The sequence below is a fragment of the Quercus lobata genome, chromosome 3, assembly GCF_001633185.2.
Source record: "Quercus lobata isolate SW786 chromosome 3, ValleyOak3.0 Primary Assembly, whole genome shotgun sequence".
Classification (NCBI taxonomy): Eukaryota; Viridiplantae; Streptophyta; class Magnoliopsida; order Fagales; family Fagaceae; genus Quercus; species Quercus lobata.
The window spans coordinates 61,048,270-61,065,009 of record NC_044906.1 but is presented as its reverse complement, the minus strand read 5'-3'; the positions used below and the strand labels follow the sequence as shown (position 1 = coordinate 61,065,009).

Sequence of the window (16,740 nt, the reverse complement as noted above, 5' to 3'; positions counted from 1 at the left end):
TATTTTGATCCTTATATTTTAGGGTTACTTTCAATTTGGTTCTTATATTTTTGTAGCAGTCAATTTGGTTGTTGTTATTTTCAATTTACAATCAATTTGGTCTCTACTATCAAACACATATTTTCTTGCACTTTCTTGTTAACCAAACACAAATCAAATTTACCGAATTCCAACTCTAGTAGACACACGTATCAACTCAGCAAATAAAACAAATCCATATTTAAATCTATAATAACAGGAACCAAACTAATTGTAAATTGAAAATAACAGTGACTAATTTGGCTGCTATCAAAATGTACTGACCAAATTAACAAGAAGTTAGAAATAATATGGATCAAATTAATAATTAATGACCCCAAAATATAAGGAAGTATATTTTTGCTTGCTTACTTTTTAACTTTATTTTTTCTATTGTTCAATAGCTTTCTATCCCATCTATGTTTCGGTAAGTATGCAGGTATGCTTTACCAAACATTTGATTAAATTGGTGATTTCTTTTGTTATTAAAATATTCTCTTTTGACCTTCGGGTTCGGGGCAAGCCATGGTATTGAAAATATACTATTTGTTCTAATAAATCTTTGCATCTCCATCAAATGAGTCTTTTCCCACTACCAGTGATAAGGAAATGAAGATAAAATACCAGGTTATTATTGTAAGAACAAAGTTTAATTATAAACTAGTTTGTAGCCAATGGTTACAACTTCTATTCAATATCTTTTTGTCGGATATAAATTTTGACATATACACCATTAAATTACATTTTTTCTTATATTTTCTGCAAGAGTGAGATAAACCCAAGGCCCAACTCACTAAGGGTCCGTTTGGGATCCGTTCATTTTGCTAAAACTGAAAACTTTTTGCTGAAAATACTATAAATAAAGGTAAAAGTTAGTTAAAATAGTACAGAGGAACCCATGAATAGTATCAAAAAGTGCAGTGAGACCCATGAATAGTAGCAAAAATAAGTTGAATAGTAAAATAAGTTGGCAAAAATTATTTTTGCCAAACAAACACTTAGAATGGGTTAGGATAGGAACCCAATACAATTAATTTATAAAGATGGAAATGCAGACCAACACTTAGACTCCTTGAACAACGCTACTTGATGATTAAAGAAGTGGGAATAACTATAGGGATAGCTTAACATTGATGGAAATTGAACAAGGAGAAGTTAAATCTTATTTCCCACTCTCCTCAGGCAAGCCAAGAATCACTTGTGCCTAAAGGAAATTATAGCTTTTAGTATGATTCTTCTCTCTTTCTCTCTCTAAATTTTCTAATGCCCTCTCAAGTAGGATCTTCTATCCTTTTATAGCCATTTTGAAAGTTCAATTTATGTATAAAACACCAATGAAAGTTAAGATCCCCAAATTTAAAATTATCAACATAAGCTTATACACAAACAATATAATAATATGTTTAAGTTTAATAACATATTTTCAGTTTTTAAATAATATTACACGTATTTTTATACATTTTTTTACTTACACATATTTCAAAAAAATACAAACTACATTACTAGAACAATATTAACAAACAGCCCCTCAATTACCAAAAATACTAGTATTAATAGTAAATAAAAAAATGGAAATGCTAATGAGTGCCTTGGGGGCATTAGTTAACAATTTTTTTATGAAAGTTTTGACATTATTTTTATGGGAAATGAAAAAACTATCAAAATATTAATTTCTTTTTTTTCTTTTCCCATAATTTTTTTTTTAATTGGATTGTTAACTAATGCTCTTAGGGCATTAGTTAGCATGACCGTCAAAAAAATACAAGTATTAGAGCATAAGCATTGAAGAATGCTAATGCCATATCTAAGGCCTTTTTGGCATTTTATGGCTCAAAGTGTTCTGCATCAAGGAATGTTACACAAGTATTGCAAATTTTTTTGCAATACTGCTACAGTACAATTCTATCTTTAGAATTGTACTATAGTAGTATTGTAAAAAAAAATATATTTTAATCAACTTTCCCGACATTTATCTCTCCTCTCCCATAATTTCTGTTCTCTTCTCTCTCCTCTCTTTAGACCCAAACATCATCTACCTCCCAACATCTCACAGTGGTTCATTTTCTCTGGTGGGTTGCGATATGGCGGGTTCTGTGGTTGTTTTTTTTTTTTTTGGGGGCTGTGAGTGGTGCTTAAAGGAAGTGGGGGGTATGGTTGAGGTGAGTTGTGGGTCATGGAGATTGGAGTGGGTCACGAAGATCAGAGATTGGAGTGGGCTGAAGTGGGTTGTGGGTATGGCTGAAGTGGGTCACGGCATGGGTCGCGAAGATCGGACATCGGAGTGGGCTGAAGTGGGTTGTGGGTATGGCTAAAGTGGGTCACGTCATGAGTCACGGAGATTGGAGTGGGTTGTGGGTATGGCTAAAGTGGGTCACGGCATGGGTCACGAAGATCGGAGATCGGAGATCGGAGTGGGCTGAAGTGGGTCACAACGAGGTCAATGTTTTTGGGTTTCTGTTGTGAGGCTGGGTTTCTGTTGGCGAGTTCGTTGGTGCTGGGTTTCTGTTGTGACGCTGGTTTTTTTATTTTTATTTTTTATTTTAAGATGAGATTTTTGTTCCGATGGGATTTTAGAGGAACTTCTTTGTACATGTTGCCGGAATCAGTTAATCACAATGAGTACGAATCACCGGCGGATAATTGGATTGTGTGTGTGTGTGGCTCTGTTTAAGGTTTGATGGTTTGTGTTTGTGTTTGTGTGTGTGTGTGTGGTGATGGGTTTGGAAAAGCCCAGGAAAACCAAAAGTTACGGTTAAAAAAAATAATAAAGAAAGATTAAAAATAATATTTTAATAAAAATAGAGTTCTGAGATGTGAGAGGTATTATAAAATGATATGGTATAAATAATAAAGTGGTTTTTTGAGATAGTAAATTAGAATAGGATAACATTCTTTGATGCTGATGTTCTTACGGGTAATTATTTGTACGAGCTAAAAATAAGAAAATAAAAAAGAATTTTAAAAGGTGCTTTATAGCTGGTCACCACCATCACGAAAATCAGTAAAAATTACTGTCCACTTGCCTTTGTTAGTTTGTTGAGTAGGTCTTTTTTTGTTTGGTCTTGCTGATGAGATGAGCGATGACTTGACTAATAAATAACAGGCCGTGAAATTGTGGATGAATTCCTCCGATCTGCTATTCCTCTACCCTTTCATTCTCTCTCCAATACACGGAGAAAGAACACTAACTATCCTTTCATTTACTAAAAAGCAATTACTATTTAATAGGAACTGAATCCGGCATTGTTTCAGGACATCAAGCCTTTCGATCTGTAAGTACCCTTTTTTCACTCTTATTCGTCTTCTTTATTTCTTTTCTTTCCCCTCATCCTTGAAATGAAAAATCTAAATATCAAATCGTCTGTACTTTTTTGTTTTGTTTATCTGTATTATAGTTCAAGATTTACAAGTATGTGTCCAATGGATTCCATGAGCACTGAAGGAGGGTCAACCTCATCATCTTCTACTTCTTCTTCAACAACTCGGTGGAAATTCGATGTCTTTATTAGTTTTAGAGGTAAGGACACCCGTTCTGATTTTACGGACCATCTATATGCAGCTTTGGAACAGAAGGGCATTTTGACCTTTAAGGATGATAATAGACTTGAGCGGGGAAAAGCTTTTTCAACAGTCTTGAAAGCAGTGGAAGAATCGAGGTTTGCTATCGTCGTTTTCTCAAGAAACTATGCATCTTCAACATGGTGCTTGGATGAGCTTGTAAAAATCAACGGATGTATTAATGACACGGGAATGACAGTTCTGCCGGTTTTTTATGACGTGGATCCATATGAAGTGCGGAGGCAAAGAGGAAATTTTGCAGAAGCTTTTGATGAACACGAACGATTTAAGGAGAATATTGAGAAGCTTGAAGTTTGGAGAGACGCTTTGAGAGAAGTGGGGAGTCTGTCTGGTTGGGTTGCTACTGGAGATAGGTAATTTCCTAAGAAATGTATTTTATGTTGATATTTAAATGAAAATTTTCTTGAAGTATATAGAGTAGCATAATATGAATGCATGGATTGAAATATTAAAGCAAATACTTTAGTGTTTATTGGTTGAGATATTGTTTTAGGTTAGATAAAATCCTTAAAGATGGGTGTTTAAGTGGAAATACACAGAAAGATAGAATTCAAAATGAGGAAATTCACAGAGGTGCAGGTAGCCCCTATTGATCAGAGGGAGAGTCACTTAAGATGAGGGAATATTGCCCAAGATGGTTTGGTTATGTTCAAAGGAGTGTGACCCATGCACTAGTAAGAAAGAGTGGGTTGATGCATCATACAAGTTGAGGGAATAAGAAAAGGTAGAGAAAGACCAAAAATCACATTTGTTGAACTAATAAAGAAGGACATGTCAATTAAGTGTTTGTTTCGCATCAACTTATTAGCTTTCTGCTGAAAATGTACTAAAGTATACTTATATTTTGAAATTGCGAGAAAAAATGAGTTTTTAAATAGCTGTACATAAAAGCCAAAGCTAAAAATTGAACGAAAAAGCTAATGCCAGACACATGAAGTAACAGAGAGTATGGCTTTAGATAAAATAGAATGGAAGAAAAGAATACATATGGCTGACCCTAATTAATTTGTTGACGATACATAGCTGATCCCGAAATTTTGGGTCTAAGGCTTTGTTTGTTGCTGTTATTATTAAATAAAATCCTTTAAGTGCATTTTGACAATTTTATTCACAAACCACTTATTTACAGAACTAAAATGTTTACATAATTTTAAGAGGTAGAGCTTTACGGAGTTTATAATTGATATTAGTCCTCAAATGAAAATTCAAAGAACACTTCTTATATTGGTAGTTGACAAAATTTGATGGATTTGTTTCAGTAAATATAATCATACAGTTACAGTTCTTATATGGGTAGTTGAGTATTTCTATCCATGTTTCTGAGCCAATTAGTTCATTTTTGTTCTATCATCTTTGCAGTAATGTGTCAGAATTAATCAAAAGCATTGTGGAACAGATATCGCAAAATCTGAGTTCAAGTTTCTCAAGCATTACCAATGACTTGGTAGGAATAGATTCTTCAGTGCAAAAATTGATCACTTCATATTTAAACAATAGGAACAATGTTTTCATGATAGGGATTTGTGGTATGGGGGGATCCGGAAAGACAACTCTTGCTAGAGTGTTCTATGAAAAGCTTCGTAGTTCTTTTGAAGGTTCTTCCTTTATTGCTAACGTTAGGGAATATTCAGAAAAATTTGATTTGCTTCAGTTACAACAGCTGCTTCTAGCAGATATTTTGGAGGAAAGGAATATAGAGATAAGGACTGTTTATCATGGAATTGACATGATCAAGAGAAGGCTATGTCATAAAAAAGTTCTAATTGTTCTTGATGATGTTAATAAACTGGACCAACTAGAAAATTTGGCTGGAGAGCATGGCTGGTTTGGATTGGGGAGTTTGATCATCATAACAACTAGAGATGAACTTCTATTGTTCCAACATGGAGTGCGTGAAATACATAAGCCTAATGCATTATCTAGTGATGATGCTTTAAAACTTTTTTGTTTGAAAGCCTTCAAAGATGAAAAACCCAAAGAAGATTATATGCAACTCTCCCTGGATGTTGTACGCTATGCTAATGGCCATCCATTAGCTCTTGTAACTTTTGGTTCCTTTTTGTTTGGAAGAACAGTGGATGCATGGCAAAGTGCATTGGACACGTATAAAAAAAATCCTAAAAGAGAAATATTTGACTCACTAAGAGTAAGTTATGACGGGTTAGAGGAAATATGGAAGGATATATTTCTAGATGTTGCATGTTTCTTTAGAGGGAAGATGAGAGATCAAGTAATAGAGATATTAGAGGCCTGTGGTTTTCATGCAAGACTCGGAATACAAGTTCTCAAGGAAAAATCTCTCCTAACCATAGAAAACGATGCATTGCAGATGCATGATCTAGTGCAAGAAATGGGTATGGAAATTGTCCGTCAGGAATCACCTGAAGAGCCTGGGGAGCGCAGTAGGTTGTGGCTTCGTGAGGATTTGTTTCATGTATTGATGAACAATACGGTAAGAAAATTGGCAAAACAAAATTTTATTTCAACAGTAATATTGAATAGATACACAACACAATTTCATTCAAGAAATTAGTTCTTTAAGGAAAAAAAAAATCCAATATATATGTAGTTACCTAAGTACTTAATTTTTAAAATATAGAATACAAAATTTTATTTAATTTCATGTTAATATGCTGATTATTTCTTGTGTTAATGTGATTGTCACTTAAAAAAATGTCATCGTTTATGATTTCTTACATTTTGAAAACACAATGTGATTGTGACATTGTTTATTTATTTGAATTGTAGAATTGCATCCTTTCTAGTTGCAATGTATGATTCTTAAATGAAAATATCAATTTTAATATATGAATAAAACTTAAATAAAAATTAAATTGTTTCTAAGGGCTCAATTTGGCAATTTCTCATCCTTCACCATGTTGGATTTACCAATGGTCGAGGAGATTATATATGTGGAAAACTTAGTATGGATATTATTTGCCTCCTCTAACACTGTATAAAACTGAAAATTTATAGTATTCTTAACTTTTGTTGTGCAATTCACTGGTCCTTTGTTTTTGTTTCTCAGGCAAAAACAGCAATTCAAGCCATAGTCCTAGACTTATCTGGAGGGGATGAGGCATATCAGCACATTGAATCGTATTCTCAAGGTTTTTCAAAGATGTGTAATCTTAGATTGCTCATAATTAATAATGTGCACATCCCGAATGGTCTCAATCTTCGTTCTACTGAATTAAAACTTCTTGAATGGTGTGGGTATTCTTCAAAATGTTTGCCATCCAGATTCCAATCAAAAGAGCTTGTTGAACTTAGACTGCGGTTTAGCAAAATTAAATATCTTTGGAGAGGTGTAAAGGTGATTTTGTTTTTCTAGCCGTCTTTTATTACTTATTATTTCTCTTTTCTTTAGGAGTCTCTTCAAATACACTTTCTTTGTGTTGGTTCATCCTTTCTTCAATAAAAATTGTTTTAATATTTTTTAAAAAATCAATAATGGAAGCTAATTATCCTTTTTTTTGGTTGACAGTATTTAGACAAGTTAAAAGTCATCAATCTTGAATATTCCATAGACCTTATTAGGACACCTGACTTCACAGGGGTTCCAAGACTTGAGAAAATATGTCTTCGAGGTTGCAAAAGTTTGGTTAAGATCCACCCATCTATTGGACAGCTTAGTAAGCTTACTGTTTTAAATTTGGAATTCTGCCAATCTCTTATCAATCTTCCAAGCAGCACAGATAGTCTAAGGTCTCTTGAAATACTCATTCTTTTGGGATGCTCAAAACTTGCCAACCTGCCAGAGAACTTGGGGAAAATCAAAAGTTTGAAGGAACTTTATTTCACTGGAACTGCTATTAGAGAAGTCCCATCTTCCATTAGTTTCTTGATATGTCATGGATGTGAAAAGCAATTTTTTAAGTCAAGGCTTGATAGTGTTTTCTGCGTTCACTCGTTAAAATCTATATCACTATCTACAAACAAGCTTGTCTTTGCCCTACCCACAAACATCAGTCAACTTCAGAAATTGGAATCTCTTGATTTGAGCAACTGCATTCAACTTCAATCATTGCCAGAGTTTCCGTCAAATTTGATATATATAAATGCTAAAGGTTGTTCTTCCCTGGAACCGTCACCAGCACTGCTCAGTGCGAGCAATTTGTCACAACCATCAATTTCATTTTTTAATTGCTGCAAGTTGGTTAAGTATAATGAGGGTGGTGATGGTCTGGCATTTGCAATGTTGAAACATTACCTACAGGTAATCTGCCCTCCCTCTCTCTCTCTCTCTCTCTCTCTCTCTCATTGTTGAACAATATGTTTTTTTTTCTTTTTTTATACAGAGACTCATTTATCCAAAAACTGGATTGTATGAAACTTCTACCAAAAGGAAAGATAGGTCTAGAGCTGCGTTCCAGATAAGTATTCCTGGATTGGATGTTCCAGAGTGGTTAACTCATCGAAGTATTGGGCATTCAATATTGTTAGAGCGGCCTCTGAATTGGTCTAATAGCAGGTGGATGGGAATTTCTTTGTGTGCTCTTTTCAGAATAAATTGCTGCGGGTGTTCGAGCGAAAGATATAGTCTTAAAGGTCATGTGAAAGCCTATGGTGATATGCCTCACGATACTTATAAAGTTATTAAAGAGACATCCTCTGAAGTTGTTATTTGGGAGACATCCTTTGAAGTTGCTATTAGGGAAACATCCTTTGATTATAATGTGCGTCACCTTTGGCTATTGTATTGGTCTCGTGATGATTTGCTAGGTGAAGATTGGAATGATCATGAATGCAGTCAGATTAATGTTGTATTTGACAGCAATAGCCCAAGTGTGGAGGTGATCAAATGTGCAGTCCGTTTGATATACGAGCAAGATGTGGAAGAGTTCATTTAAAAAATTGCACAATGCAGCAGTAGGTGCGTTATCGCTTCCAAGGGTTTGAATTGTGTCCATAAATTTGAAAATTCAACCGTAGTAAAAGCTACCAAAATTATGAGAACCTATGAAGACAATAATGAGGCAGGACGTAGTGCAAGATGAGCTTTCCTGAGGAAACTGAAAAGCGGTAACAACCATCTCATACATCCTTCCTGTTACAAGTATTTTTTCTTTATAGCTGTAATTTCCCAGATTGCTTGTCTAGATTTTTGTGTAGATTTGGATTGTTTAGGTGTTGCATAGGCATGTACTGGGTAGGTTTTTTCTTCATAAACAAATACGAGAAATCTCAATTGTGATTGGTTATAATAGGGTATTGCATAATTGTGGCCAACACTCTCCTCAAGTCATGACAAATTGAATCACAGTTAACCTGGTAACATTATGGACCAAGCAATCCAAATCACCCTTTACTTCTGTATTCTTGAAAATTAACCTTAGATTTTGTCGCGAGTTCAATGCCAGTTGTCTAAAGAACTTGATTTTTCAGCCTCCACGTCATCATTTGTTACAAGAAGCCTACTAACTAGTGAAAGCTTAGGTAATTAATGCCTATGGATTACACAAGTCTTGACAAGTATGTTAAGAGATTTAAATGAGTAAATAGTGTGGATTTGTGTGTACCGCTGGTTTTGTCATCAGCAATCAAATTCCAATATTTTCTATTTTTTGGCCTGACCTCAAGCGAACTCATAGACCAAAACAAATCAAAGGTAATTAAGAGGAAAGAGGATCAAATATAGTTCAGTTTCTTTCAAAATCCTTCCCAAGATATGCAACACTAGCAACAAATGTGGGTTCAGCACACCTAGGACCTACGAATTCCAAGAGTCCAACCTAAGTATCACTACTCGTTGACGTTGGGCTCGTGTGGCTTGTATTGCCAAGCCCAAGTCAACATAAGATGATAGAATTCCAATTGTAATAGGAATCTCATCTAGCCGACTTAACGTATATATCCATATATATATGTGATTAGGTGCGGCAAAGTAAATTGATAAGAGATGAATTCCAAAAGACCTAGTACCGTATAAGAAGAAAAATAAGAAGAGAAGGATAGCTGTATCAGAGAAAAAGTTGTGAGTTATTTAGTCTTGTGTTTTTCTTGTGAGAGAGATAGTTAGAGTATTTGGGTTTCTTGAGAGTGTTTTTGTGCACTATTGTATCACCCTAATTTTATAGTGAAATTTCTCTGTTGTTGTCGTGAAGGTAGGCAGTTTGTCAAACCACGTAAATTCTTGTATTCTGTGTGTGCTTGTTATATAATTTCCACGTATTTACTGTTATTGATTTGAGTCTTGGGGTGCTATTTGCACAACAAGTGGTATCGAAGCCAGGTTAGGATTCAATCCTTTGAATACAGTAAAGATGTTAAGCACAAAGTATGATGTAGAGAAGTTTTGTGGTAAGAGAAATTTTTCCCTTTGGCAAAGGTAGATGAAGGATCTCTTAATTCAACAAGGAATTCATATGGCCTTGCTTGGGAAGGAGAAGAAATTGGAAACGATGAAGCATGTGGAATGGGTAGACTTTTGTTCAAAACAAGCAGCAATGTAATACGCATGTCCACTACAAAAAGTTCATTTACGTATCCATCACTATGTACAAAATGATCATTTATGAATCCATCACTATCACCAAAAGCTTTTACAGTTGATCATGTACGAATAAAATATCTATATTAATCTTGTTACTTCTCTTGTTTAGAATTATCATGAAACCAATTTGTTTTACTTTGCTCAGGGTGAGTCTCCACTTGACTAAACTCTTAAGGATTGTGGAGTAACTCCTTAAGAATATTTACTCTAAAGCCTTGTGGGAGTAATATCTCAAGTGTTAATCCAATTACTTTATACGTTTTATACCGTTTAGACTCCAAACAGCTTTTGTTCTTACTTTCCATGATGTCTATTAAAGATAATAATGGACTGTTTTCAAAGGCCATGACTCAAAGCCACCTAAAAAATCAAACACTATTGGTTTAAGAATAATTTTTCAAATTACCACACAACAATCTATACTCCCACTTTCTCATCTTCATGTTTTACAACAAAATCATCAATCTAAACCTCATCTTCTTCTCTATTTTCACATTCCACAACCCCAAAATTGGTATCTTTCCACAAGGCTTCCACCGCTGGGGCTCAGTGGTTTCTCCCTATGGAATGGTTTAAAGCATTTGGGTATCTCACAAAACCCCTCTCACTAAATTGACACAATTTTTCAATTAAAAGTATAAAGAAGGAAAACAACAAACTTGTTACAAAAACCCATTAACAACCAAGGTCAAAGTGTTCTTCAAACCTGGATTTGTAGCAAGCTCGTGGGTTTTCGATGGTGAAGTGGGACCTTCTTCCCCTAGCTTTGGTGGTGAGCAAACCCTTGGTTGTTGCTAGGACGTGGACTGTTGATAGTGGAGACTAGATTTGAAATAAAGTGAAGCCCAGCTGTGGATTGTCATTTGCATCAATGGAGATGGGGAATGCGAAGGTGTGGGGTTGGTTGAAGATGAAGGAATGAGAAACTTCAGAGGCACAAAAGGAAAAAGAAGGTCTGCGAAACTTCAGGCAATTTTCTTCTCTCCTGAACATTACAGATTTAAAATTTGTACCCGTTGTCAGCTTTTTAAAAATTAAACACACACATACCAAACACATAATTATTTTTCAAACAATGAAATTTTTTATTTGAAATATGGTACCAAACACATTTTTTGCTTTATGAATACTATAAATACATGTTTTTCACAACACTTTTTAAACCACATTTTTCACTTCATTTTAAACAACGTTACTCAAACATCTTTACCAAACGGACCCTTAATTTTGGAGAAAAGATACGAATGAGAAGATAGAAAGTGGTGGGGGTTTGAAAATTTTTCAAGGTAAAATTGTCATTTGTGTTGGTAGAGTGAATTGCAGTGGCTTATTTTTTAATAGTTGTCAATTGTCTTTTGGATACAAAATACCAAATAAGGTGCTGACTTGGTAATACCGAAACACTATATACTTTCTCGTTTATGGGAGGTTTTTTGCTGAATTGTCTATAGGAGGTTGATGGAGGATATTTTTGGTTTTGATGAACTTTACAGATTTTATAGGTCTTAAGTTTAAGATAAAGTTTAGTTACAAAATTAGCTATAGCCTAACACTATGTTTGGATGGGTGGATTTTAGGGAGGATGGAAAAATTTGGAGAGAAAATGAGAAAGGGTGTAGTTTGGTAAGGAGGGAGGGTGAGGAAAATTTTTAGTGGGGCCAAGGCATTTTCCACCCGGGCTCACCTAAAACTTGTCTCTCCAAAATTGAGAGAAAATAGTGTGGGAGGAGTTTTATGGGTAAATGACAAAATTGCCCACTGCACTAATTTCGTCCCATTTTTTTTTCTTTCCTACCTGCTTTCCTGGGCGTTTACTCCTTTTAAGGCATTATTTATTATTATTATTATTATTATTATTATTATTATTATTTTCACTTTCTGAGAACGATGCCTACTCTTTTTTTTTTTTTTTAAATCCTTTTTTCTTTTGATTTTCTGGGCTGTACGTAGTGTTATGTTTTTTTTTTTTTTAATTAGACATGATTTTTTTTCCTGGATATAATTTTTATTGTTTATTAAATTTAGGTGATTTTTTTTTTAATTGCTTGTCATTTTTTAACAAGGGTATATGAGTAAATTTATACAAACTCACTTTTTCCATCCCTCTACTTTTTCACACCCAACCAAACAAAAAGGAGGGAAATTAAAATATTTTCTATCCTCCCACTTTTCTATCCTCCCACCATTTTTTATCCTCCCACTTTTCCACCCCTCCAACCAAACACACCCTAAGTCTACAACCTTTCTCAATATCTTTTTATTGGAGGTAAATTTTTAGAAATTTACAATTGGATTACATCTTTTTTTTATATCCTCCAAGCTTAAAAATTTCTAAAAAATTAAAAATCAATAGCTATGTTATCAATAAATTGTTTAAATTACAAGTTTTTGTAGTTTAAAATTATGTATAATATATAAACTTATAAATTATATAGTAAATAATATCTGATTGACACAAAATTTGGCATGTGTATTAAGAGCATGTAGAATATGCAATTCAACAGTTAGATTTTCAAAATATGTAGTAACATTTATTTTATTGAGTAAAGTTATAGCCTTAGGTTATAACCAATTTTTAACTAAACTTTGTCCTTAAGTTTTTACTTTTTTTGTCACAAAATTTGCTTGGCAATTGATTAGTGGTTAATACTTAATAGTGTAGCAAGTATTTAGTTTTGGGTTTTATATATCTTTTTTTGAATTTATTAGAATAGTATTTTAACAATAGTTTTTAAAATTTGATAGTTTAATTCATCTTGTTTGGAATCTTTGGATACTATTTTCCCAATGCATTTTCATCTTGTAGGTTGTCTTTGTTTTCATTAATTAGCTAGACTTGTTGACTTTAAATATCTTTAGAGTATTTGTTAATGAACCATTTGAGAAAAAAAAATTTAATACTGCTTTTATGGGAAATATAAAAACTGTCAAAATAATTAATTACTTTTTTCTTTTCCTATATAAAAAAAATATATAAATATTTCCTAAACCAATGCACATCCCTTAACTTTCCCTTTTAAATATTCATCTAAAATCAAAAACCTAAATCTAGGTTGTTTTAAACAGTCAAATCGAGATTTTGATGATTTAGGGATTTTGATTTGATCCCAATTCCCAAGCACTTGAGGTTTTCATTTAGCAGCTGTATGGGTTATTTTGTTTTTGTTTTTGTTTTTTTATATTTCTTTATAGGAAAATAATAAAATTACTAACTTTTTTATAACTTTTTTTATAAACTGCAAGTGTGGTGTGATATTAGTGGTGGTTCTAGATGAGAACCAGTAAAAGTTTGACACATCAACAATTTGTAAAAATATTATAATATAGTATGTGCCTATACGTCTATATCATTACTCTTCTTTTATTTTTTATTTTTTTATTTAAGTTTAATCCTAGTTAGCATTAAATGTGGGAAGAGTTGGCATTTTTTTTTACACTAGAGACCATTTTGATACAATATCAAAAAATTGTGAATTAAATTGTCCAAATTGACACACAAATACAACCTAAAAAGTTATGACCAAATGGGAAATGTACCTAAAAAAACCTGGTAGCGATGCACTTTGATGGCTTGTCCAGGTTTATATGCCTTTACTTTTGTCCAAGCATGGCAAATAATGGGATCAGAACTTAGCGCTACATGTGAATCATTGATTGATTATTCAATTTTTAAAAAAAATTTTTAGGAAAGTTTTGACACCCATTGTTATCAAAATCGAGATCTGGATTGTAAGATTGGCACAATGATCGTAAGATCCTACTTTTCGATTAAATAAATACTAAAAAAATACTTATAATTCATAATATATATTAAAGAAATATTGAAAAAAAAATTTTGATACACATTAGTGAAATTACTAATAAAATGCAAAATACCAAATTACAAATTGTGGGGCCAGAGAATCTGTGATCCCGACTCACTTTACATTAGGGCCCAAGGCCCGAGCCGAGGAAAGACGTTACCGAGGACATGCAACAAAAGTCCATGTGGCCTAGAGGTGTAGCCGAGGACGATCCTGTCCTCGGCATCCCAAAACTTAGAAGGAAAGAATGGCACGCCATCAAAGGCGGCCCCCAGAGCACTCCTAGAAGAAAGGGCGAGTACAATGTAAGAGCGGTTCAAGTGAAAGGCTGCCAATACTGCAATTAAGTACTCTGCGCTTGACAGGGTCATGCTCTTCAGCTTTTACAACCACCCTCAACCACTTTGAGTATGGGCTGAAAAGACAAATATCAGCCCTATAAAGCGGAACCTACAAGTGGACGCATGAGAGAGGGGAAAATCTAGTATAAAAGGAGGAGGAAGCAGCCAAAAGAGTGGGGGACATATCGTCTCCAAGGCCATTGAACCCTAAAAAAGGGAAAATAATAAGAGCATGAAGCACATCGGACGAGGTCTAAGGACCGGAGGCACTCAGGCCGTGCCGGGGAAAAAGTCTTATTAGATATGCTAAGTTAACCCCTGTGTAAACATCATGAACACCATGACTAACGGTTGTCCGTTCACCAAGACCTAACCTTTTAGCCCACTCTCTACAAATTTTATTGTTAGAGCTTTTAACGTTCGAACCCAACACACCAATTTGGGGTCATTACAAATTGAGTCCTTACAATTGACGTCGTCTGTGGGGAGGTTTGTGCGTTGGCACAAGCGGTGGTTAGTTATGGTAGGATCAATCTCCTGTCAAACAAGGGTCTGCGAAAGCTCTTCCATCATTTCTAGCAGCACGGGGTTGTCGTTCTAACTCAGCTCCCACTTAAGGCTGCACTTCGAAGTGCTAGTCGCACAGGTAGTTCTAGGGGCTTTCACCATCAAGTTTATGCCCCACACACCTTTGTCAAGGGGCTAATCCTCGCGGGTAGCCTGATTTACCGAATTCATATAAGTCTTGGACAGAACCAAGGTATTACATGGTCCTCGGACTCAAACCTATGGTGAAACCAACTACTTGAAGAAAATATAAGTTTTGGACAGAATCAAGGTCTTGCATGGTCCTTGAACTCAAACCTATGGTGAAACCAACTACTTCAAGAAAATATAAGTTTTGGACAGAATCAAGGTCTTGCATGGTCCTCGAACTCAAACCTATGGTGAAACCAACTACTTCAAGAAAATATAAGTTTTGGACAGAACCAAGGTCTTGCATGGTCCTCAGACTCAAATCTATGGTAAAACCAACTATTTCAAGAAAATATAAGTTTTGGACAGAATCAAGGTCTTGCATGGTCCTCGGACTCAAACCTATGGTGAAACCAACTATTTCAAGAAAATATAAGTTTTGGACAGAACCAAGGTCTTGTATGGTCCTCGAACTCAAATTTATGGGGAAACTAACCACTAGAAAATGGCTTAAATCCTAGGCAGAATGGAAATCCTGCGCGGTCCTCGGACCCCCAGCTCTAAGGAAACTAACGCAACTGAGTGTTTAGATCTGGTATAGTTATACCTCGGTCCTCGGACTAGATGCCCAAAACAACTTAAAACTATGAATATCATCTGAAACATGGCAAAGTACCCCAGTGCCTGGTGACCCGCTCGGACAGTTCATTTTAGGTTACACGTTCTCGGGCGATCATCCCATATACGATGCAGAACATTCAGCTTTTATCCCGATTAATCTCATATAGTTAACCCACTTGAAGTTGGCATTATTGTGCCCGTCAGTTTTAATAAGTTCAAAGTGATAATACTTTGTTAACAACGGCATCAGCCCTAAGTACTGTTCGAAAGAAAAGGGGCATCAGCACATTCATTCACAAAATAATTATTGCAGAAAAGAAAAAACATGCAAAATGGGATAAAGTCATCTTTTATTAGACAAAGAAGTAGTACAACGTACAATAAGGGGCTTAAACAAGCCTATGCTAGAAGCTAACTACAGAAGCAAAAAGAAAAAAAAAAAAAAAAACATGGGAACGATAAATCCTTCAATTTTGCTCTAGTAGCCATTGAGCACGTCCGGATGGTACCAGTGATGGAAGAGAAAAAGAAGCGGAGTCACCTAAGTGGCACTAGTGATGGAAGAGAAGAAGAAGCAGAGGCGCCGGGATGGCACCAGTGACGGAAGAGAGGAAGAAGCGGGGGTGCCAAATCCCCGTACCAGCTTTGACTGCAATCGAGCAGGCATCATATTAGCAGCGCTCGAGAGAGAGCGGATGATACCGACGATGAGAAACCTTAGTGCTGTCGCACCAAAAGTCTGATGCGACCTCCACCTACTTCGGATTTTGGCTGAAGGAAGAAGAGGCTCCTTTCTTGCCTTATCAAGGGGAAAAAGTGTCTTGAGTCTTTGTCTCCCTTGCCCTGACCGGGCCATCTTGAATCTCGGGGAAACCCAATGCTTTTGGAGAGGGTGTGGTCCCTTTGCCCTCATTCTGGACGTGACCATATCACTCCCTTGGGCTTAGTCACACTGGTAGTGGGGACTTTGAGCACAGCTGGAGGTTTAGGGATTTGAAAAGATTGAGGGGTCTGTACGTAAAGGAAATGACCTCCCACCGTGCTTCTTATATGGAGGGCAAACCTGGTGGCATTTAATCTGTACAAATCTCCAAGAAAAACTACAAACGAGATAAGTCCCGCTCAATTTCCAAAACCGTCTTCAGCCGTTGGATTTGCATCTCCTCGTAAAGAAACCTTATTAAAG

General features: G+C 35.2%; 1 protein-coding gene across 1 annotated transcript; it reads left to right on the top strand.

Annotated features, from left to right (window-relative positions):
* Positions 1-3,047: 3,047 nt before the first annotated feature.
* LOC115979589 (TMV resistance protein N-like) lies at positions 3,048-9,208 on the top strand. The gene is made up of 6 exons (XM_031101643.1): positions 3,048-3,290; positions 3,414-3,950; positions 4,957-6,049; positions 6,626-6,913; positions 7,085-7,816; positions 7,899-9,208. The coding sequence occupies exons 2-6, from the start codon at positions 3,430-3,432 to the stop codon at positions 8,448-8,450; spliced, it is 3,186 nt and encodes a 1,061-aa protein (XP_030957503.1). The 5' UTR covers positions 3,048-3,290; positions 3,414-3,429; the 3' UTR covers positions 8,451-9,208.
* Positions 9,209-16,740: the final 7,532 nt, after the last annotated feature.

Coding starts and splice junctions, on each gene's coding strand:
- LOC115979589 (XM_031101643.1), top strand. CDS start 3,430: ATGTGTCCAATGGATTCCATGAGCACTGAAGGAGGGTCAACCTCATCA. Junction 3,951..4,956: donor TGGGTTGCTACTGGAGATAG/GTAATTTCCTAA, acceptor TCATCTTTGCAG/TAATGTGTCAGAATTAATCA. Junction 6,050..6,625: donor ATGTATTGATGAACAATACG/GTAAGAAAATTG, acceptor TTTGTTTCTCAG/GCAAAAACAGCAATTCAAGC.